Source organism: Prinia subflava, chromosome 5 (genome assembly GCF_021018805.1).
Source record: "Prinia subflava isolate CZ2003 ecotype Zambia chromosome 5, Cam_Psub_1.2, whole genome shotgun sequence".
In the NCBI taxonomy this organism is placed as follows: domain Eukaryota; kingdom Metazoa; phylum Chordata; class Aves; order Passeriformes; family Cisticolidae; genus Prinia; species Prinia subflava.
This window is the reverse complement of record NC_086251.1, coordinates 18,273,995-18,297,741: the sequence shown is the minus strand read 5'-3', so window position 1 is coordinate 18,297,741 and position 23,747 is coordinate 18,273,995. Positions and strand designations below refer to the sequence as shown.

Genomic DNA, 23,747 nt, shown 5'->3' with positions numbered 1-23,747 from the left:
CCTGCAACACGATTTATTTTCTTGGCTCTTCACGTGTGGTGAGCATACAGTTTAGTATTCTGGTTAATCCTGCCTTTCTCAATGCATCTGAGAAAACAACTGCCAGCATCAGTGATGAATTACAATGGAGCAGGAGCACCTGCTGGTCATTTGGATTAACGATCAGGGGCTTCAAATGGCAGTGTATCCATACACCAATGCTGACAGTGAATCCCTGAGCATTCACAGTACATAGGCATGTAATTGTAGGTGATCCTGAGTAACCCAGAATGTGGGGAGCAGGCATTTCTCCAGATCATTATTGTCTGATTTTTCTAATTTTATCCTGGGGCTACCCTCTGGCTTGCTTTAAGCCTGGATCTGAAAAGTACCATGATCTATTGTGATTTTTTTAGACAGCCAATGAGAATCCCAACCTAATATTTCAAGGCACTGAAAAAGAATCCTTTGCCCTCATGAAATTAATTCAGAACAAAAATTACCTTTCAGTTGACTACTTCTTTACATAACTCTGTTAAGTAGTTTATCTTCTTGAAGTATGGTCAGATGGGATTTCTAAAATTCTGTTTCTTCCTAAAAAAAAAAACCATGACCCTGATTAGAGTCATCCCCACAGAATGAACCTAGGAACTCTGGATCAGAAGGAAAAAATCTGCATTGCTTGTGCTAGTTCTGTATCTATGAATGTCTGTGTATTACCCAGAGGCTTGCAGGTGTCTGTGTTCTATCCACCCTCTGAAGAAAAATGAGGAGCCATAATGGGGTAGTTCTCTTGTTTCTCCAACTTGATTTCATGAGCTTGTATCAAACCTTCATCATCCTGGGTGCCCCTACTTTGTTGGTCGAGCAGATGCTGACCCGAGCCCTGCAGCTGGAAGTCAGGGGGTGTTTCTGTCTAAGCCAAAGCGGAGCTGGTGTGGTGACAGCTCGTTCCTTAGCCCTGATGTGTGTGCTCTGACCACATGCAGAGTGCAGAACTGGGGAATGACAGGATCCTTTGAGCCTCGGAATGGCAGAGGATGCAATGAGAAATCGCAGTGCTTTCCAGCAGCATCAGCGGTGCTCACTGCCTCTTAAGAACAGTTATGGATTAATAGAATGTGAACTGGGTAAAAAACTGGCTGGATGGCCAGGCCCAGAGAGTGATGTTGAGTGGAGTTACCTCCAGCTGGGGGCCAGGCACTGAGGAAGAGAGTGCTGCATGACTCCTGTAAATGATAGTTGAGCCTGCCAAGTCGTTTGGTTTTACAGGTGAATTGGGGAACATACCTGGACCTCATCATGATACAGAGGGCATCTGTGTCCCTCACCACGGCTTGGATATTTACTCTCTCAGTGTCTGCAGTATTGTCAGGGGCTCGGGCAGCCTTTTTGAGGAGATCAGGCAGCTCTGGAGTTACTGTAGGAAAGCAGAGCAGCACTGAGGTATATATAGGAAATGTGGATTTCCTGTGGCCAGGATTTCTGACTCTGCTGCAGATCTGTTGTGCCACCTCAGGCAGATCTCTCTATTTCCCTGACTGTTTCTTTTCTCTCTTGTTTATTCCTGTCATACTGCCAGGAGGGAATTGCATCGAGCCCTCTGTTGTACAGCACCAGGTTGTACAAGCAGCTGGGGTCTCCCAGCACATCCATCACACTAATAATGATAGGAAGGAGAGCACCCATCAGAAATGTTTCCTTACCTTTTAGTTATTAATATATTTTCTTTTTCTCTCTTTTTTCTTTCTGTTTTTTCTTTTTATTTTTTTTTTCTTGCGTGAAGGGGAAAATAAGTCAGCTATCTTTTACTCCTTCCAAAACAAATGACTCCTGACAGGTCTGGAAATGTGTTTCCTGCAATTACTCCATGCACACAGGGGCCATGCTGGCTCATTTATACCCCCACATACCACAGCTCAGACTTTTTAGTAGCTTGGCCTACATCTTTTCTTTGCAGTGACAGGCACATGAAAGTACAAGAGGAACAGGGCTGGGAAAGAGAAGAGGGAAGAGGATGCATTGCTACCTGAGAATTGCCATCTCGGTGTTTTATCTGTTGCATATGCAGAACAGTATTTTTATTCTTTTTATTGTTTACCAGCCGTGCAAGAACTGGTGTGGACTCGGGTGCACAGCGGCCTGGCTGCCTGTGCCACTCAGACAAGGCTGGTTTATGGTCTTGGCTGGCAGAGGAAGGGAGAAGGGCACGCAAGGGATTCTCCTATTGTTCAAGAGCAAGAGTGTACCCTGGAGAAAGGAGCGTGAGGCAGACACTGGGCCAGCCCTCTCCTCCTCCTCAGCCTTGTTCCTGGTCACTTTTGCTTCTGGGAATGTGCTCCAGCAGGGGCTGCTGTGTGAGGGAACCGATGGCTGTGGGGTGACAGGCAGGAGGAGAAGGCGGGGGATGTGTTGCTGTCCGGTTTATATGCCCTCAGCAGGGGTTGTCCTTGGCCAAGTGCATCAGGGTGTTTGTGTGAGAGCTGAAATGCAGTCAAGGCTGGTTAGATCAGCACAAGGCTAATTTTAAATCCCAGATACGCTGCCAGTCTTGTTCTGCATAGCTCCAGCCCTCCTGCTCCCTTTCATCTTGCCGCAGCTTCATCTTTCCCTTTCAGAGTTGTCCCCCAATTGCTCAGTGCAATTCCTGGGCGACTGGTTTTTGTCCCTAAGCCCATTAGTGTGTTTGCAGCTCATGTCCTGGAACTGTTTGCCCTTGTCAGATCCGTCCCTCTCACACAGCCAGCTACAGTCTGGCAGATCTAGGCCTCCTGCCAACGCCTTTGTGGTGTTGTGGTCTCTCACGCAAAAAGCCACTCTTGTCTGTAGCAGCACAGGCTGACAGATGTTTTGACTTCTGCTTTTGTCCCACCTGGCTGTCTTGGAGACACAAAAAGCACACTGGAACTAGCACAGATGGGAGAGGTGTCTGCCGAGATCTACCAAAGGTCACACGAAAACTGTGGAAGGAAGATATCAGTGCCATGTTTATTCTGTCCCTACCTCCCTCTGCAGTTTGAGATGCTGCAGGGAGGAGCCATTCCTGGTGTGTCCGATCATAACATAATCCAGCTTAGTTCTGTCCTGGCTCTTCCTTCTTTTGAAGGCTGTTCACACGTTCGCCATGCCTGCATTTAAGCAGAAATCCTGGGGTTTCAGGGTTAGCAAGCAGCTCTGAGGCACTGGGACTGTTCATGACTGTCCACGCTGCTGCCCCAGAACTTGAATTCCACTGCTTAGTCAGAGCCTCTGGTGTGAGCTAACAAGACTATTTTGCAGGTAATTTTAGTTGAGGGAAAAAACCCAAACTCCAAATATCCACTAGAAGAGCTGTAATGGCTTGTATCTCCCATGATTACAAGAGAACCTAGACACACCCCAGAGAACAGGGATTCAGTGTTGCTCCAGAATCATTGCCACAGCTCCCGCTACTTAAGTAATTCAAAGGCAGTTTGCTACCCAAAATCTTTGGTCTAGTGAATACAGGTGAAGTATATTTTGGATTCTTTTTTTGATGTCATGGATAGGGTCTACTGTGTAGATACATTTTTGTGTTATTGTCATTGACCAAAAAATTGCTGCCCAAAAAATCAACTTGATGATGTTGGTGTTTTTTGTTTATTTTCAGTTTGTTTTATTGGTTTTTTGGAAGCTTGCACCATGATAAGAAAATTAATAACAGTGTTGTGTGTGCAATGCCACAGATTATTTAAAGCGCTAATGCCAATTCAAAGCTGTTGGTTAATTGAACATCACAGAGTTATAGGCCTGAGATGCAAAATGTAAACAGGGTAATAGTTTTTATTTATTTCACAAGATGAAATTCTGATCATTGGCCATGTTTATTGACTGAATATCTCAGGGGTCAGTATTTTCACATTTTACAGTAAGTTATTAACATTATGCTGAGGAAAAGAGGGATAGGTAGGACTCTTAAAATACTTCTCTGTTATGACCTCATCATCCTTTTGTTCTGGTGGCATTTACTTGTTGTCATCCTTGCACGAAAAGTATTTATTCAGCCATATCTTGGCAGCACTGAATTGTATCAGATCCATTGCTCTTTGCTGGTCTTTATTCTTTTAAGTGGGAGACAAACGGTGCTTAAACCTTCGAGTCAAGGAACAGTTTTCAGAAGTGCTTAAATGATTTAAGAGTGCGGTTTGCTTTGGCTTCTAGTCAGACTTTGTGCTCTTTAATCTTCTTAAGTTCCTTCTTTCCCTCCTCCGAGGGTGTGCTGAATCTGTCTCTCCTTAGCATTAGCACGGCCCTGTAACTCTTGTGTGAGCGGTGCCCAGCCCCCGGTGCACCGCGGTGTCAGCCCGGTACAGGGGAGGAGATCAGCGTCTGCAGCTTACAGGGGAGTTACAGCACAAGGGGATGGAGCGAGCTGCCCCAAGCCACACAGGGATTTTGACGCATGGATACCCAAGCCCTGCGCTAAACCCTGAGCCTGATTGCTCGGCTTCTTTACAGCAGGGAGGGGCTGAGCGCTCCCTGCCAGCCTTTGCTAAAGGCTTAGGCTCTTCTTGACATGGTCTGCTTGGCCACACGTACTTGGCAAAACTGAGGTTTTGCTGTAAACGGAAATGTTGGAATCAAAACCTCCCAGGATTGCGCTCTGATGAATTACTCTGTGTGCTGAGAAAAGGAAGATAAGGAGCAGGCAGAGGAAAACGCATTTAAATACAGTATCCCACATACATCATTTGTTATTTCACTCATCATGTCTGACAGTGGAAGAGCATACAAAGTACAAATTTGCTGGTGTTGGGCTCATTCCCCAGGTAGCCCTTCCATTAATGATGGCTCTGTCGTAAGCTCGTGTTTGGTGAGCTTTGGACCACCTCTGTAGTCTCACCTGTACGTACAGAGCTCACCTATAGGATTCGGGACCTTAGAGAATGGATGGGGATTATGTGGGATTTAACCAAGCAAAGATGGGAGCTTGAAAAGATGCTACTTTGAATTTTCTTGAAGCATCTTTCTATAAACACTGTCTGTCTGCAGCTACTGCAGTTTGTGCTGTGAACAGGTTTCCCATGGGGAAAAGGACTGGAGGGTGCTTGGGAACATTTTTTCAAATGAAAGCTTTTTCAAAAATGTTTAGAAATAAATAATTCTGATAGTTAGTTATTTCTTGGAAGTTTTTAAACAATGAGGACAATGTTCAGCATTTTGGCTGTTGTGTGCCTTTTGTTTTTTTTTTTTAAGGTTTTGGTTGTTGCCGCTGTTTCTTTCACTTTATGATGCTGGATCCTTGATTGTCCACAGTGTTTTGTGTGGGCTTACCAATGGTGCGTGTCTCAGGGACCATGTGTTTCAGTTATCTGGTCTGGCCCAATTGAACAGCTGCAGTCATCTGGCAGGTTGTGTTCCTGAAATGAAAACTATGGTTCTAATTTTTTTTTTTTGGTTTATTTTAAAACCTGGTTGGCAGTCCACACTGTATATCTATCACATTTCAGTTATGGACAATGGCAAAACTAATAAAACCCCAAAATGTGTGTATATATATATATTTTTTTTAAGGAAAATATTCTTACTGTCTTGAAATATTTTAGGATACTTTATGTCTATTTTTGGTTGCTTTATTTCAGATTATCTAATTTACTTTCCAGAAATGATCAGGGAGCACTTGGATGCCAAATGTCAGCCCATCAGGTGGGTTGGTGGTATCTCTGTTAAAATGGATTTAAGAAAGGACCAAAAGCACCGTACAGGTAGAGGAAGAGGGGAGAGGAAAAAGTGTGAAAGAACAGAGGGAGCACCAGCATCAGGGAAGGAGGAGATGCTCCTTGCTAGACAGGAGCAGTTGTTGCAGCCTGTGGACGCCTTACCCAGGAGCTGATGGATGTCAGTGTGTCAGTACAGACTGGGCTGGAGGGGCTAAGGGCAACCGTGCTGAGAAGGACTGGGCAGACGAAAAACTGAATAGGACACAGCTATAGATACCTGCAGCCCAGGAAGACAGTCCTGTCCTGGGCTGCATGGGAAGAAATGTGGCCAGTTGAAGGAGGTGATTTTAGTCCTCTTCTATTATGAGAACCCGCCTGGAGTTCTGCTTCCAGATCTGGACCCCTCTGTCCAGGACCTGCAGAAATGAGTCCAGAGAAGGGACACAGAAATGATTGAGGGCACCTTTTCTGTGAGGACAGGCTGAGAGAGCTTGGGCTGTTAAGCCTGGAGAAGAGAAGGCTCTGGGGAGACCTTACTGCAGCCTTTCAATATGTAAAGGGCTTAAATAAAAAAGATGGGGGTAGACTACTTAGAGTCTGTTGTGCTTGCAGGAGTATTAGTATTTTTTTTTTTTTGTTATTTCTATAATCATTACAGGATTATCTTACCCCATCAGGACAGGGGCAAGTGGTTTTAAACTAAAAAAGGATAGATGCAGACTAGATAAAAGGAAAAAGTTAGTTGTGATGAGGGTGCTAAAACATTGGAAGAAGTTGCCCAGAGAGGTGGTGGATGCCCCGTTCCTGGAAACATTCAGTCAGGGTCTGGTTGCATGGGGCTCTGAGCAATCTGGTCTAGTTTAAGATGCCCCTTCTTATTGCAGGATGTTGGACTAGATGATCTTTAAAGTCCCCTTCTGAGCCAAATCACTGTATGGTTCTATGACCATAGCTCACAACCGCTGTGCTGCTTGGGTGAGGGGTAGAATCTTGAGAAAAGCAGTGAAGTTGAGCCTGGGAGAGGGGAGAGGAAAGGTGGTATTTTAATGTTTGTGGTTTTGTTTCTATTTACCTGCATCTATTGTACTTTGCAATAAGTAATTTTCATCAAGTCGTGTCTGCTTTGCCTGCTTTGCTTGCAACAGTAATTGATAAGCAATCTTCCTGTCTTTATCTCAACCCTCAAGCTTTCTCATTCCTATTCTTACTAATTTCTCCATATCCTGCTGAGAGAAGAGACCGAATGAGAGGCTGGGAGGGCATTTGGCTCTTAGCCAAGGCTAACCCACCACAGGGAGCAGGAGGTTTAATGTCAAACTGAGCAGGTCTCCACTTGAGCAGTGCTGTGCACTGCAGCTGTAGCTGCAGCTGCAGCTGAGCTGCCTCATTTAAATGACCAGAGCAGCAGCTTGAGGCTCAGTGCTGGCTTCACATCTCCACCTGCTCGGGTGTCCAGCATTTTAAGAGGGTTTTTACAAGAAAGCAGCTTGCCTCTTCAGCCTTTTTCTCCTCACCACTAATACAAAGTACTTTTAGCAATGTCTGAATCTGCTCACTTTCCCTTTGGTATCCTACCCTGTATGTGCAGATACTGTATTTCTTCCAGGGGTCTTAGGCTGGATGCAAAGGGGAGACCTGTGGGCTTTTGCACTTGCAAATAGGAGAGAGGACCTTGCTGGCTTAGCTGCAGTCAGAAAGGACGCATCTCTCAACCAGGTATTTTGGTAAGATATTGTCTTTGATGTGAAGGGGGTAGAAGCTGCCCTTGGTTACTTGGAGACAGGAGTTGGGTTCCGTGAAACATGTCTGATCTCAAGAAATCAAATCAAACTAAATCATGAGGTTCTTAAAAAAAGAAAAGAAAAATTCTCAGAAGAATATATCTTGAGTTTAATTTCTCTTTTGACCTTTGTGCTTTGTTGGCAGGAGTGCGAGGTCCACAATGGGATTGTGAGGGCATATAAAAATGCATTCACCTTCATGCACGTTCCTGTGTGCTGAAACATTGTCTCCTCCATTGTTCCTCTTTCACAACTAAAGTAATCACCACTCACCTTCCTTATGAGTTTTTGCTCTCAGCCTTTGCACTTTTTCTCATGTATGGCCCTTTGGTATGCAGAATAAAAATAGTGCTGGAGGAAAACTGAGAACATTACAGAAGCTGAAGAACAAGAAATGACAGAGCTTGAATGTAGTGGGCAGAGATCTGTCTGAAGATGGAGGAAAATACCTTTGCAAGTCCCTTGTGGAGGACAAAAATCTCCATCCCAGATAATTAAGGAGTGTTTTGTTTCAGAGTCCTACATAGAACTCTACTTAAATTAGCAGACCTGAAAATAATAGAGCTGGAGGAGCTGCTCACTTCACATCAAGGACTCATGCAATGTCCTGCAAGTGCTAAATGCTGTGATGGGTGAATTTTTTGTGAGAGCTGGCAATGCTGTTATATCATGACATGAATCATGTTCTCTGTACTTCTTGCCATGCCTTCCAGCTGTGGCCCTCCCTGCAGGCAGGACAAAGTTGCCATGTACATGATCCACATGCAAATAGGCATTTTTTTCCTGGTGAACTATATTGATTTTGCGAATATGCACTCAATTAATGCATTGTGCTAATTCTGAAAATGTTTATTTAGCTGACTGTGTCCTTGCTGCTAACGCTTACAGTATGGATTGTGCAAGGAATTGGGTGACTTTTGATTTTGTATGTAAGCTTTACATTGAGGCCATTGTAGGCCAGGTCTTTATATTCTGGATATTTCTCTGTTTTCCTCATGAAAAAGTACTGATTCGTTTGCTGTACTGCATTAATTCCCCAGACATCAGCTCCCTGACTCAGACTTGTGAATGGCTTCTGATGTTTGGATGCCCAATGGCTTAGCTGCCCGTGCCTGGCAGCATGGCATGTCTGGTTGTCCCCTAGTTGGCAGGAGTTTGGGGGATGCTGAACTCTGACCACGCCACTTGAAGTGACCAGATAGTTACAGGTGTGTGAAAGTTTGCTTACCACGTATTACAGGTGCTTTTGCAAGCCCTAAACACCTAGCACATATATTTGTTTAGTGAATACTGAGGTTAAAAAAAACCAAACCAAACACAAAAAAACCCCCTAAGATTTGTAGCTGGTTAAAAGAGAGAAAGAGCATAGCTGTTTAGATAACCAAGTGTAGTCAGCAGTCCCAGTCACTGGGGTTAATTTTGCCTGTAGCAACATTTGTGCCATTGGCAAAGTGACAGTCCTGTTACAAGAAACAGTTTCTACTGAGTTCTCACCTGGGTGTGGGTGGGAGCCCAGAGTTACCAGCTGTGTGAGAGCAGGAATTCAAACTCAGCATTTAGGTGTTCCCATGCTCTTCTGGAATGGCTGCTGTGCGTTTTAATGCTGCCGAATTGGCACATCATGAAGAACACTGAGGTCATTTGTGTGTTTGTGATTCTTTATTTCGTTTGGATTTTTAAAATTCTTTAATGCTTGCAAAATATAAAGAGCTGTACAAGTTGTTGAGTAGCACAGAAATTGAACTGAGTGTTATAATGTGTTTGGGAAGGAATCCTGAAGTCACTCAGTGGATGTACAGATTCTGTTGCAGCCCTGAGTGGTGAATCCCATCATGGTGGGGATCAGTTCATCAGGGTGGCATTCATCTCATCTGACTCTAGCTGTCTAAAATTAAAGCATCTAGGCCAGAAAGTGCTTCAGTCCAGTTATTTTTTGTGCCTATTTTAGGGTGGATAAGTCATGCTCAGATGAAGTGTGTCTGCACTGGCTGCAGGCTACATAGAGAGCTAGTTTGGATGCAGTGTCTGAGTTCAGCCCTGGAGCAGCCCCACAGTCCAGGAGAGCACGGTGTCATTTTAAGACAGCAGTTGTGTTGATAAAGTTTCCACTCAGAACAGCACTTGGGAACCTCCTTTTCCCCCTGAGCAGGCATGTTTTCCTGGAATCAGGCCTCCAGCTCTTACCAGATGTCCCCTTCTGGCTCCAGCTGTGTCAGCTAGGATGTCACTACCCGTCAGTGCTTTCCAGAGCCGGTGACGACCCCACAGAGATCTGACAGCAGGGCAGTCTGCGGGAGGCTGAATCTGTCAATTTACTGTAAACAATTTGCAGCTTTGGGGCTGATGTGTCCTGATGGATTCCACCCAAAGCAGACCCAGCAGCACTTGCACAAATGCTCCCACCAGCAGAGTGATGGCAGCAACCTCTGGACAGTAACTGTGGTGACACTACAGCGTGCAAAGGGCGTGTCTTTTCTGCAGTTTTCAGCTGAGGAGACAGGGAGTTTCAGGCTGGGCTCCATCTCCTGGACTGTGCAGTTCTCTAGCCTGTGTGTCCTCTAAAGGCTGCAGTGATGTTCAAGCACTCCTGTAAAGGCTGCAGTGATGTTCAAGCACTCCTGTAAAGGCTGCAGTGATGTTCAAGCACTCCTGTCTCACAGCTGTGCATGCGTTGAGTGCTGACTGTCAGGCTGAGGAGGGTGATGCATGAGGGAATGTGGTGTGCTTTGGGGGCAGTGTAATGGATACCAAGGAGCACTTCAGACTGGATAGCCCTGAGAAGGACTGTCTCTCTCAGAGGCAGTGAGCACACACAGACAGCAAAGAGTTGGCTGTACCAGGGGGATTTGTGACAACAAACGAGTTTGGTACAGGTGTTAGCAGTTGATTTCTGTGCTTGCATATATTCCTGCAGAGCCATTCTGTTTTCTCAGCCTTTACAGTCACAGATGTGGTGAGGCTATAAACACGGTAATCTCGCTCCTTCTTAATTCAGAATTTGGACTCTTCCTCGCTCCATTAAATCTCATATTGAACTTTATTGTGAAGAGTTTTAGTCATAGAAACTGTGTTGGGGACAGAAATGGTACATTTAGTTCTGCTGAATGGATAGGGTATTAGATTGACAGTCTCTGTCAGTGTTTAATTGCAGATTAATGGGAGGTAATATGTCATTATGGCAGCTCAGTAGCACAAGTTTTGGAGCTGCACACAAGGTCCAGGCTTTTATTTCTTGTTAGAGGAGGCTACTCTCACCTGCCTTGCACAATTTCCTCTCTGTTCTCTTGTGGCAGAGAATAGGAATATTTACGGTTCGGGTGCTTAATGACCCCAGGAATATGATGCAAGACCAAAAGTGTAATTTAAAGGGTATCAAGAGATGGGGAAGAACTGATACAATACAGGAATGACATCATTCCAACAATATGCTACTCCTTGTAGCATATTGATATTTCACATGAAGTATCTGTGAAAAGCTTTATGCTGTGAAATGAGCAGCTTTGTGCACAACATCTGCCAGCAGATACAAAGGTATTATTTGTGTCCAAAAGTAAGTAGATCTGCTCAGCTTTACTAACCACACCATGAAATCAAGGGAGGGACTATATTCATGGGGTGGAAAATGAGGGCATTCCATAAATGGGTTATTGAAGTAACATTCCCAGTTATTGCCTAGTTGAGCCTCTATCAGCCAGTACTTCAATACTTCATGTGTTGCAGCAGATGCCTTATGCTGAGCAGGTTGATTTGAAGCTATTCTTACTGAGGACCACCTTGAGACATTTACTTCCCTAAAAAGTACTTTAGACTATAAGCAGCCCTCCTTATATCTTTAGAAAAAAAAAATAATGCTATTTGGGAAAGGAATAGATTGTGTTTTGGCCCTAGGGAAGGAGCTAAATAATGTGTTGGAAAGGACTTAATCACTTTAAGATGTAATAGATCTCCTTCAATTTATCTTTCCTTGTAAGACAGCCTGTCAGTGTTGCCGTGCAGGTACCAGGCACCTCTTCAAGAGTTCCTTATTCTTGAACTCCACAACTGACAGTCCTGCTTGTGCACACTGTGCAATGTGGACTGTCATAAGGTAGAAGGATTTTTTTTTTTTTTGTGGGATAGGGAGAAGGTTCCTGTGTAGCAATGGGAAGAGGAGGTCTTTATCTCTTCCTGTCTGACTGGAGTCACATGGAGGAATGTTAACCATCCCAGAATGAAAGATATGGCTTGGAAATGCCTTTGGCAAGCACAAGACTGCTTCTTTTGTGACAGATTTCAAGGCAGCAATTGTAATACTAGTTAAAGGAGAAGAGGGAGCCTGCAGGTGAGGAGCTTCAGATGTGTGGGGCAGATTTGCTGGGAATTTTATCTTGTGCTCTATCAAGTATTCCTACCACCATGTTTGCTTGTGATGCACCATTTGTTTATGCTCCTGACACTGCCATTTTACCTATTTAACTATTTTGCGTGTCCAAGTTGTTCTCTGCTGCTGTAAAAGTGGGAACTGGCAGATCTTAGCAAAGTTTACTTGGAAGATAGCAAGTCTGTTACTGAAGCTGCTGACCCAGATGGGCCAGTGGTGCTTCTGTATAGAAACAACATGTCTCTTAATAATCAGATGTAGTTTGGCCTTGAAGTTCCTTGTATGTGACAGTGTTTTTGACTTGTGAAGTGCCGTGTGTTCCTGTGCAAAAACAACCCTACCATGCCCAAACCTCTGTGTCAGAGTAGCAGCCCAGGCAGAGCATCACTGCAGCTGCTGTTGCTCCCAGTTCCTTACAGACAGGAGAGAATGCAGCAGCAGAGCTTGGGCAGTGGGGTAGCCAGGCTCTTGCTCCTCTCCCTGTTGGCCTGCATGTGTGAATCACATCAGACTGGGGAGAGAATGATGAGCAAGGCAGCGGGGCTGAGTGCAGTGCCACCATCTGGGAGCAGAGGTGCCCCCTGCAGGGTCCCGCTGGGTTCCTTTGGGTCTGGCCGAGCTGGAAAGGAGGTGACTGCACCTGGCAGAGGTTGCTGCCTCACTGGCCTGTGGACAGAGCAGTCTGTGTCAGTACTCATCTCCTCCAGGCACAGTCAGGTTGTCTAGCTCAGGTCGGTGATTGGTGTTGTTTTATAATAGCACTGATAATGTATTTTTCCTAAGTGTAAGTATGTGGTTTTGACAAAAAGCAGCTCTTCAGGCAACACTGTGGGGAACGCCCGGGAAGGAGTTGCAGTGGGTAGCTGAAAGGTGTGAAACTCTTTTAAAGGTACACAGGGATCTAGGAAAAAAGTTTCTGATGGCCTCAGATTCACAACCCTCTGCCCTTTGCTCAGGACTTATTTGACAGCAATGGGTGACCAAATATTAACGCATTTATGGTTTCCAGGATAGAAGAATAGTTGTTAGACATAATAAATATATGTGGCTAATATAACAGACTGACCAGGCTACTTCAGAGGAGTGGTAAGATCCTAATAATGCCTTTGTTTAAAGGGACTGAGACACTATCTCAGGTCTAGAACTGAGGAAAGTATTTGTCATTAATACCATGCTGCCAGATTTAGTAGTGTGAAAATAATGCAAACATTCATCTGTAATGCAAATGTTGACGTCTGATTAATAGAGAAAATAACACAAGCAATTAATCCACAAGGGAGTAGATCATTATAAATGTAAATTAGATCATCAAAGGGTAAGCCACACGGAAATAAAACTACCCCGACACATGATTAATTATTGAAATTCCAGTAAAAAAGGCATCTTTAACAATAGAGTCCTTGGAAGACATGTCATGTGGTTCATCTAGATTCTGGACAGGGTTATTTAACAATGCAAAAATTGATTAGCTTAATTATAAATATGATGGGGATATTTATTCCATCCAAGATAGCATTCTCTTTTAGTGACAGAGCCTTAGCACTAAACTGACTCTTTTCTGATTTGCCCAATTTTTGCGTTAGAACATAGTTTGCTTGGGTAGCTCACAAGATAGCTGCTTGTATTTTTTTCAGGGATAAGTACAGCTTTTACATAAATAAGTATGTTTATACCTGTATATTATCTTAATCACCCCAAGATAAAATGTTAGAGGAAAGGCTGCCTTTCTGGTCAGGTCGTAGAGACTTGTCAAAAATTAGGTTATCTTCTTGCCTATCAGAAAAATCTACAGGTGACCTTGGGCAGATCCCTTTATCTTTGCTGTGCTTTGTTCTCTACCTTGGTTTTGAATGTTTCAACTTAATGATTTATAACATGAAATTATTTAAACAGTCTTCATTTCAGGTAATGCTAGGAATCTACCCTTGTAAAGTCCTGGTCACTTCTAAAAAGCTCAATTAAAGATGTTATTCTTTTTTAGCAAAGTAGGGCTTGCTGCTCTTCAAGGGCTGTTAAATGTTCAAGTGACTTCTGCTTTGAAGATACACAGTATTTTAGCACTGTTTGTAATATTAAAGGCTAGGATTGTAATCTTTCCTGAGGTTAAATTTTACATTTTCCTATTATTAGAGACCTACTTAGAATCCTGGCAGTTTTCCCCTCTTCTATTCAAGCGAGACTCGGGGTGCTTTACCACGGCAGCTTAAGTGCGGTTTGCCTGGCATCATGGTGGTGTGCTGAACACCCTGCAGAACTGGCCTTGCGGACACCTTGCTCTTTATGCAGGGCCAGTTGCAGTGTAGATACCAAAATGGACCAGATAGAAACTTTCTAACACAGTTTTAAGTGTTAGAAAACAGGCATTCTTTATTGCAGGGCATTGTCACTCAGACGATCCTTCCTCTAATTTATTGAGTACCCTGAGTGTTGGCAAAGCAAAGATTTTTATCATGTACACTGGTTACATATTCATTAGCTATCCCTGCTTACTTGATGTATATAGATTACTTTATTTTACATAGTCACACCCCTTATTGGAAATCCTTATATGGTTCTTTGACATCCTCTTGATTTCTGTTTTGTCAGTCTCATCTACTTCTCTTTATTTGATAAGAGCAAAATGTTGTTCTGTCCTTATCAAGTGCCCCCTTTTCTTGAGACTAAGTTCCTCATGGGAACTAGTCTCTTAATATCTGTTTTTCATTTTATAGAATAACGAGTTACAACAATTAAGCTAAAACACACATAGCAATTATTGTGGTGACAGTTACAAACAGATGTTTTAACCAAGTCCAGCTAGGTAACCATGAAGGAAGTTTGGTCCAGATTTCTTCAGATCCCCAGGAGGTGTCGTCTGGAGCTGTGCATTGTAAAATCTGAGTTTGTTTCCAAATTTCCTGAATATCCGTAGGCACTCTACCAGTTTGATGGCAAAACAAGGCTTGAGCATCTTGGGTTTTTTGATTACCTGAGGGGATTTCACCCTTTTAGTTCTGGAATAACATATCTGTGATTTTAGTCTCCCCAGTTTCAATGCAGTTACAGTTGTCAGTAGGAGCTGGAAAGGTCTCCTCCACTTTGGAGCAGAGAGGTTCCCCAGTTTTTTAAGTAGACCCAGTCTCCTGGTTGGAACTTGTGCGCTGTTATGTCCAATCCCATCAGTCTGGAGATCACCACTGCTTGCTGTAAGTCCCATGAAGTTTCGTGAAGAGAAATGAGGTAATTATTTAAATTGACCCCTCGTTTTAGGTGTGTGTCTCCTGGAATGTGTGGTACGTGGTAGTGTTGACCATGTAGTGACTCACAGGGGCTTATTTTGCTGGTGTTCCACAGCTGAACTCTGATTTGTAGTACAGCAACAGGTAAGGTGTGGACTCCTGTCCTGGAGGTTTCCTGATGTATTTTACCCAATTGCAATTTGTATACTTCATTCAGTCTACTTTGCCACTAGCTTGGGGCCTATAAGGACTATGAAAATCCCAAGCTATTCCTTCCAAGGCTTTCCTAACCTATTGTACCACTTCTGCATTAAAGTGGGAGCTACTGACTGATGATGTTCCCAAAAGTACCCTGAATCTAGTTATTATTGGATTCAACAGTATTTTAGTTACTTCCCTAGCCTGGTTGGTGTGACAAGGAAAGGCTTCTGGCCACCCAGAAAAGTTATCCACCAGAACTAGGAGGTGTTAGCAACCCCTTTTCTGGGTAATTCAGTGAAATTAATCTGCCAATATTCACACAAAACATACCCGGATTTCATGGCTCCTAGCACTTTATTAGCTGTGTTAGGATTGTTTCTTTTATAAACTATACATTGTTGGATTCTTGATTGTACAATCTGAATGGTTTTAAACCCAATTATAGACTTTTGCAAATACTTCAAAAGTTTTTCAGTACTCTCAGTGGCTTTATGTTCACAATCCACTGTTTCACACAAGATCAGTTCTGGGACTATTATTTGCCTGTTTGGAGTAACTGGCCAGCCTTGTGGATCAAATTTTGCTTCTAAGGTTTCATTTAATTGACAGTCTCTAGCATTATATTCTGATTTTTCTGCTGGGAAGAGGTGTCCCTGGCAGGGGTATTAAACATATATTTTCTAACGTGCCTTTTTCTGCAGCCTCTTTGGCAGCCTTATTGGCTAAATGATTCCCCAGTCCCAGTTTGGTCTTACCTGCTTGGTATTATGCACTGCAGTGTGTAATAGCAACCTCTGCTGCTTACTGGATACTTGTGAGTACATCTGAGTTTTGTTTTCCATTTTTGATCAATGTGCCTTGAGATGTCAAAAGTTCTCTTTCTTTCCAGATGGCCCTGTGTGCGTACACACTCCAAAACTTTTGTATTTTGAATCAGTCCAAATGTTATCTTATTTTCCTGTACTCAGTTCCAAAGCTCGAGTGAGAGCAGTTACACATTGGAGGGAGTGCCCTGACTCAGTTACCTCATGGTGTGTAGTCACTGCATATCCAGAGAGTCATTCTCCATTTTGGACAAAGCTGCTCCCATCAGCGAACAACTCCCAGTCAGGACTTGCCAAGGGTCTGTCTCCTAGGTCGGGTCCGCTGGAATGCACTTCTCCTGCAGTTTGTAAGCAAACAAAGCAAAACATAGTCATGCTCTGGGGTTCCTTCGACTTACTGGGCAGATAAGAAGACAGTAGGGTTTATGACAGAAGTTGTTTTGATTGTCACATGATCTCACTCCAGCAAGACTACCTGGTACTTCAGCACCCGGCTGGGAGGGAGCCAGTGGCCCCCTTTTTGCTTCAGTACCGACTGCACTATGCGTGGTGCAAAAATGACAATCTCAAATGACAATCCCCAAGTCAGTTTTCAAGCTTCCTGCATCAAAGAACAGTAGCTGCTACTGCCCTCAGACAACTAGACCAGCCTTGGCTGACATTTAGTTGCTCTGAAATGTAGGCCACAGCCCTCCTTGGAACTGTGGAATTCAGAGTACTTACCTATGTCTGTCATAGGTTCAAACAGGCACGTGGGGTTTGGGAGCCTCAAGCAGGGCCTGCAATAAGGGCTTGCTTGAGTTGTGAAAAGGCAGCCCAGGAATCATCAGTGCAGACTATAAAGTCCTTCTCAGCTGTCTTCAAGAGCTCATAGAGTGGCTTTAGTAGCAGCCCACAATTGCTAATCCGCAGGAGACACCATCCCACCATCCCAAGAAATGTACTTAAGCCTCTTACCGTTTGTGGCCGTGGGTCTCGGTAAATTGCTTCTTCTCGTTCCTGTCACAGCCTCCTTTGTCCTTGGAGAATTTCGAATCCCAAGTGGGTTACTGTGGTCTGGAATATTTCTGCTTTGTCTTTGGATCCTCTATATACAGTTAGCTCCCGAAAATTCAGCGAGGCCACAGTCTGATCCCAGCATTGCTGTTTAGTTCCAGTGGCTATCAGAATGTCATCTGCATGCTGGAACAAGACTCCAGTAGGGTTCTGATTTTTCCATTCCTCCAGTTCTTTTGCCCACTGATTTCCAAATATGGTGGGGCTATTTTTAAAACCCCTGTGGTAGAATCATCCAAGTCAGTTGGCTTTTTCTCTCTCTGTTTGGATTTTCCCATTCAAAAGCAAATAGCTCTTGACTGTCAGTACTCAAAGGGATGCAGAAAAAGGCATATTTCAAACCTAATGCTGTAAACAATTTTAATTTTTCACTCAAGGTTGCTGCTACTGGGTGGGTATTTTCTACTATCTTTTTTATGCCTCTGAGGTCCTGTACCAGCTGGTAAGCCTTTCCTTCAGTTTGCATTCTTAACTGGCAAAATAGGGGTATTAAATTTGGATTCGCATTCCTTCAATGGGCCATAGTTTATAAATTTTTCCACAGGGGGTTATAACCCCTTATTTTCAAAGGGTATTGCTTTTGCCTTAACGGTTCTGCTCTAGGTTTCAATTGAATTCTTACAGGCTCTGCTCTTTTGGATCACCTGGGCACCTCTCCCACCTAGACTGTCAGGATCACTGCATTCTCAAGTGATACTGGCAGATGTATCATGTCCACTTGCAGAGGCTGTAATGCAAAAATAGAGGCTTCCACATAACTGGGTTCTGGAATAATAACCAGTATATTGCCATTTTAGAATTTGATTTTGGCATTTAGTTTTTTGAAAAAAAAAAGGAGATGCAAGGAGAGAGTGTGGCTGATTAGGGAGATGCAAAAACTGGTGAGTCATCCACCATTTTCCTAATTTAAAATGAATGGGCTCAAAAAATGACCAAGTTGCACGAATGATTGTTAGAGAATCATTACTCAAGTTTCCTCTTACTGTATTTAGCACTAAGTTACTAGCTCCTGCATCTACTAAAAATCCTACCTCCTCATTCCCCAGCTTAGCTGTAAGCAGACGTTCTGCCAGGGAGGAATCCTCCAGTCCCCCTCAGTCATCCTTGGTGACAGCTGCAGGTTGTCTACACCCATGTCCCCTTCCTTTCCCTGGGGGCACCATTCCTCTAGAAATGCCTTCATTAACCCCAACTGCTTTTTGTTTAGTTATTTCTTGCTGGTTTTCTCCCTTCTGAAAAACTCCCCGAGGAACATCTAACAGCTTCCCTAAATCATACTGGTCTTGTCCCTGAGCCTGTTGTAATTTCCTTCTAATACCATCTGAGGCTTGCCCCACAATTATGGGGGCTAATTGAGTTTTTCCTTCCTCTGTTTCAGGATCAATATTAGTATATTTTTGAGCCGTTTCTTCCAGGCAATCTAAAAATTCACCTGATGATTCCTTACCATCCTGCTTAATTTCAAATAATTTTGACGTATTGATAGCCTTTGGTATGGCATTTCTAATTCCGTACAGTATCCATTGTTGATATTTATTTAATCTCTCTCTAAACATGGGCACACTGGGGTCCCATTTGGGATCCGCAGTGGGAAAATTAATGTCCAGTGTACCTGACAAGTTACCTGTCAAAATCTGCTCTTCCACAAACCTCCTACTGGTTTTAACAACCATCTCTCTTTCTGTACTGTCAAACAACATTTCTAACATAGCATCTATATTCTTCCAGTCTGGATCCTGAAGTTTTATCATCATTTCAAATGCTTTTGCCATTTTGTCTGGGTCATCTCGGTAGGTGCCAGCCATCACCTTCCAATTATTAATGTCTCTTATTGAAAATGGAACTTCTACTGTAATTGGACCATCCGTACCAGCTGCCTGTTCGAAGGCAGCTGTTCTCACATCTCTGTGTTTAGCTCTAGTTGTCTCTGCAGTCAGACTAAAACCCTCTGTTCCTTGATACATCCTCTCTATCTCTTCTGTCTTCTCCTCCACTCCTCGATATATCCTCCCTGTCCTTTCTATCTTCTCTTCTAGAGTTGCTAAATCCACCTCTTTGCTTGCCAGTTCCCTCATAATATCAGTCTCAGCAGCCTGTTTTTCTCTTCCCCCATCCAATTTGCAGTTAGGCCTGACCATAGCATCTAAATCATCCTTCATGCTGGGGGGATGTTTAGAACAAGTTTGTCCTATGCTACACGTAGAACAACAATGTTTTAACAATATTCCTTGATTCTCCTTTTCAAGAGGCAGCACAAAAGGGTCTGAGGGGGTTGGATTCAAGCCACAGTCTTTCTGCCATTCAGGATGATTCCGTAAAGTGAAAAACATATCAGCATACATAACCTCCTCCCATTTCTGTTCCTGTTTTAAAAACAACATTAACTTTAACAGTGTATTGTAATTCAAGGTTCCATTTTGTGGCCACTTTTCTCCAGAGTCTAGTTGGTACAATGGCCACCGCTGATTACAACACTTAATCAAATTCTCCCTGGTTGCTGGTCCCCCAGGGGGGCCCCCAATCTTTTTCCAGTGTTGCAAAAGGCAACCAAGTGGAGACTTTTTCAGAATGCCCCTTTTAGATTGTCCACTGCCCATCTCTGAATAGTAGAGCCAAAATGCTACAATACAGATACAAATGCAAATACAAAGCAGTTATGGATTGATAAAATCAAGTCAAATAGCAAATTCTAGAATATCAAATAAGCCACCCAATGCCCTGGAAGAGCCACACATCTTATATGGGCAGGATTCCTGAGAGAATGCCTTATTATCAAATGGGATCTTACCCGTGTCCCAGACTGGTCCGGGGATCTGTGGTCTTCTCCAGGAAAGTCCCGGTGCTGGTGTGAAGATCCAGAGATCCCTCGGATCCACGGGAGATCAGGCAGAGTGTCCCGTTGGGAGTTGCCAAAAGTGATACCGAAATCGGCCAGACAGAAACTTTCTAACACGGTTTTGAGTATTAGAAAGCAGGCATTCCTCCCTGCAGCACTGGCGCTGTGCGCCGGGCAGGCAAGCTTTTATCGAACACACTGATTACACATTCATTAGCTCTCCCCACGTAGCTGATGTGGAGGGATTACTTGATTTTGCATAGTCACATCCCTTATCAGAAGTCTTTATATGGTTCTTTGAGATCTGTCTTCAATGTCTGGTGTCCTTTGTAGGGGGCTGTCTCTCGACCCCCACTTTTGAGTGACTGCAGTATCATTGTTTTGTATAACTTCTACTGTGGCAGCCTTGCAGAGCTGAGCTGGCATCCTGCTTGTGTTTTGCATGCCTTTTGTTTTGTTGGCCTCATGTACTTCTCCAAGGCTACCTTATTCCCTTTATTTGATAAGAGTAAACTGCTGTTCTGTTCGGCTGTCCTTATCATTTTGATATCTGTTGCTGGAATGAGTATTTGAAAGAGTGTCAGAGAGAAGAAAAATTCAAGAAGTATCTCTGGTACTGGCAAACAGGCCTGTGAGCAGTCAGGACTTGTAGCAGGGGTCCAGAAAGGACTGACACGAAACATTTATATACAGGACAGGTTGACAAGAATATTGAAGCAGAAATAGAATCTGAACAACTTTGTCTTGCTGTTCAGTTTGTTTTTTTATCTGAGGAAATAAGATTTTCTTAGTATTATGTTATCCAGGACATGTCATATCTTTCCTCACTCTCTCTTATCATAAGGAACACAACCCCAGTCTAGGCTAGCCTCTGGGTTAGAAAGTGGCTCAGAACAAGTTTTGCTGTACTGCTCTCCTTAGACTTTTATATGCTGCTTTGTCTGATCACATCTTTGTCTAACATTCTGTATATTCCACCTAGGAGAGAGTCACAAGTCCTGGTCATGTCAGAAAATCGTGTCACCCCTCTTGAGCCCCAGTCTTTCTTTTGCTTTGGCACCTTACTTTTCAATTCAGTTTCACCACAGTCTTTTTTTTCTCTGCTTTGAAGGACAGGAGGTTGAGATCTCTGTAAAAGATGGGCCTCCTTGGAGCCTCTTGGCTGTTAACCAGTACTGAGTCTTGACCGGTTCCACACAGGAACTGGTATCTCAACCATGGTTTGAAGTTGTTATCCAGAAAGTTTTCCTTCACTATGAACCATAGTCAGTCGTTTTTATTGCTACTGAATATTATTTTCAGCCTTGGCAAACTTAGCTTTTGCAAATAGCTCTAGAGTGCTGATGCTTGTGATGCAGATTTCTGTAGCTGAGAAGGCCACCCGATGGTAAATGTTTCTGCTTCTTCCTTCAGTCAAATGGCTTTGAGGCATTTCTTAGAGGAACTTGGTTGGAATATTGTATTAGGTACCTTTGTGCTTTTGCGGTTCCAACAGCTGGATTTAAATGTTATAGAAGATATACAGAAAACCCAGGAAATGAGAAAAAAATATGTACCAAGAAAAAGCACTTTCGCATTTTTATACTGTCATTATATCTTAAATCCCAACCCTTCTGGTCTGATTCCTGTGTACAGCTCTCCTGGACAGGAAAAAACTTGGCTTTGACTACCCTTTTGTGCTCCTGAGCCTCTGGTGGTACCTGAAAAAGTCACTTCTGTAAGCATCCAAGTTTAAATAGCAGCCTTTTAGCCTGTAATAGAAAGTGTCCCACCCGTTCCTCCTCAGCCTAAGGAAGGATGAGTGCAGTTCCTTGCCCTGAGGAGCTGGGAACATAAACGGTAGAAAATGTATTTTCCTAAGTTCCCTTAGGGCTGTACAGAGAACCCTGGAGGGCTAAAGGCAGCTGAGAAGAAATGAGTGTTGGTAAATGGTATTAAAAGCTAGCAGACAGGGAGACATATGAATGCAAGATAAATAGGGCTGTTAAATGAGGGAGACTGCAAACCCAATTTATGCCAGTGGCATGAGGAATGAAACAAGAAAGGTGGCACTCGGTAGGGTCCCTTGGCTCCTCATAAATTTTGAATTGTCTGCTTTTCCTTTTTTAATATCCTGTAAAATGAAAAGCTGGGATCATTAGAAGATGTGCTGGTGAAAGTGATCAGAAGTGAGAGAAGAAATTTCCGTATTCTGGTCTTCATTTCTCTGATTGTCAATGATTTGTTAGTCAGTTATCTGGGAGTTGGATATATCTGTAGTTTGTTGAAGTGTAGATTATGTTTTTCAATTTATCTTGCCTGTATCTTTAGAACCACAGTTGCCATGACAATATTTTGGGCTCATTCCAATGAAGAAAAGGATTTTAATTTTTCAGCACTCTCTGTGCAGAATGGCACTTAAGCTTCATATATTTCTGTAATTTTAGTGGGAATGTAAAGAAGTTGCTGTTTAAAACAAATGTGCAGGGGCCTGCTAATTCCTGGAAATTGTTTTAATTAAGGGGAAGAAGAGAAAAAGAAGGAAAGGCTGCCCTTTGGTATTGGGCTGGGACTTTCGTGTGCGGTGCAAAATGACCAAGTGCTCCCAGAGAGTGAACACTCAATGCTAATGAGGAATTACCAGTGAGGTGTGAGCAGTTGCTTTGCAGAGCAAGACCCATGAATTGCTCTTTTAAACTTTGTCAGTCCCTTCTCATTTCATCCTCAGCTGACTTGCAGCCCTCTAAAAACGGAGGTCTATGTATATTTGCCATAGATTTCTCAAGTCATTTGAGTGGCTGTAGCAGCTCTGCACGTTGTGTGCTGTGATCTGTCCTTGTGGGAGGGTGGTAAGAGCCTCAGCATCACATGTGGATTTGTTCTGCTTGTAAATAGGTTAAAGCTGTGTCTTGTGATCTGGTTATAAATTCTCTGGAGGTCAGCAAAGGATTTTGATAAATATCTTGGCCTTTCCATGAGAACCTTCACATTTGAAGTACATTTTTTTTGACCAGTCCTCTGTGATCCCTGTGGAGTGGCCATTCTCTTTGGTGGCAATCTGAATTCCAGCTGGTTAAAGTCTCAGCTTTTCCTTGTTGTATCTCTTCTTCACATGAGGTAGCTGTTTGTTAAGAGGGTGTTTTTAAACTGTGTCTGTCTCCATAAACTTTCCAGGCATAGTTGTCTTTACAAGGTGGGAGAAGTGTATATTTAAAGGCATTATTTAAAATAATTTCCAGACAAAATTCATTCACTTCAGTGAAGTGTCCTTAGGCAAGTACCTGAAGTATCTTAAGTTCAAGAAAGACACGTAGGTCAGCCTTCTTCCTCCTGTCTTTTGTGGATGCCATGCAGATTTGTACTTGTTAAAATGCTGTATGTACATGAGTACTCAGCGCTCCGCCAAGTGGGGTTCTCACCCCATCCCCTACAATGTGCATATCAGTAGCAGTCACATATTAATGTTGGTGGGAATGGTGGGGAATAATTTACTGATTTCTGAACCACTTAAACTCATTTAATGGAAGGTTGAGTGTTTCAAAGCTGGATATGTCAACCTTCTGAGTTTCATTCCTCTGGTATCACAGCTTTTTGAGAACGAGAGCTGTGTACTGTCTAGAGAGTTTTCTGTTGAATTTTTAATAACTTTGTGATCAGGTGCTGTGCAATTCATCAGGTAATTGGTCTGTGTGCAACCCAAAGTGTCTCAACAGGAGTATGTACATGACCACAGTTTGTACCAATTAAATAATTGCTTCCATTGAATGTAATTAATGCAAATTAGATAATAGAGCAAGGTAAGTGGGCAATTTAACTGCTGAGAGTTTGTTGCAGA

At 43.2% G+C, this 23,747-nt stretch overlaps 1 protein-coding gene across 12 annotated transcripts in view; it reads left to right on the top strand.

Moving 5' to 3' along the window:
- TSPAN4 (tetraspanin 4) overlaps positions 1 to 23,747 on the top strand; it is a 415,251-nt gene that overhangs the window by 118,212 nt on the left and 273,292 nt on the right. Inside the window, exon 3 of one of the 12 annotated variants that reach the window (XM_063398241.1) lies at positions 7,584 to 7,698. The exons of the other annotated variants lie outside the window; for them this stretch is intronic. Within the exon in view, the coding sequence (XP_063254311.1) occupies positions 7,584 to 7,621 (38 nt within the window). The 3' untranslated portion in view covers positions 7,622 to 7,698. Of the gene's footprint in view, positions 1 to 7,583; positions 7,699 to 23,747 lie in introns of those variants that run through there. 12 annotated transcript variants of the gene reach the window in all.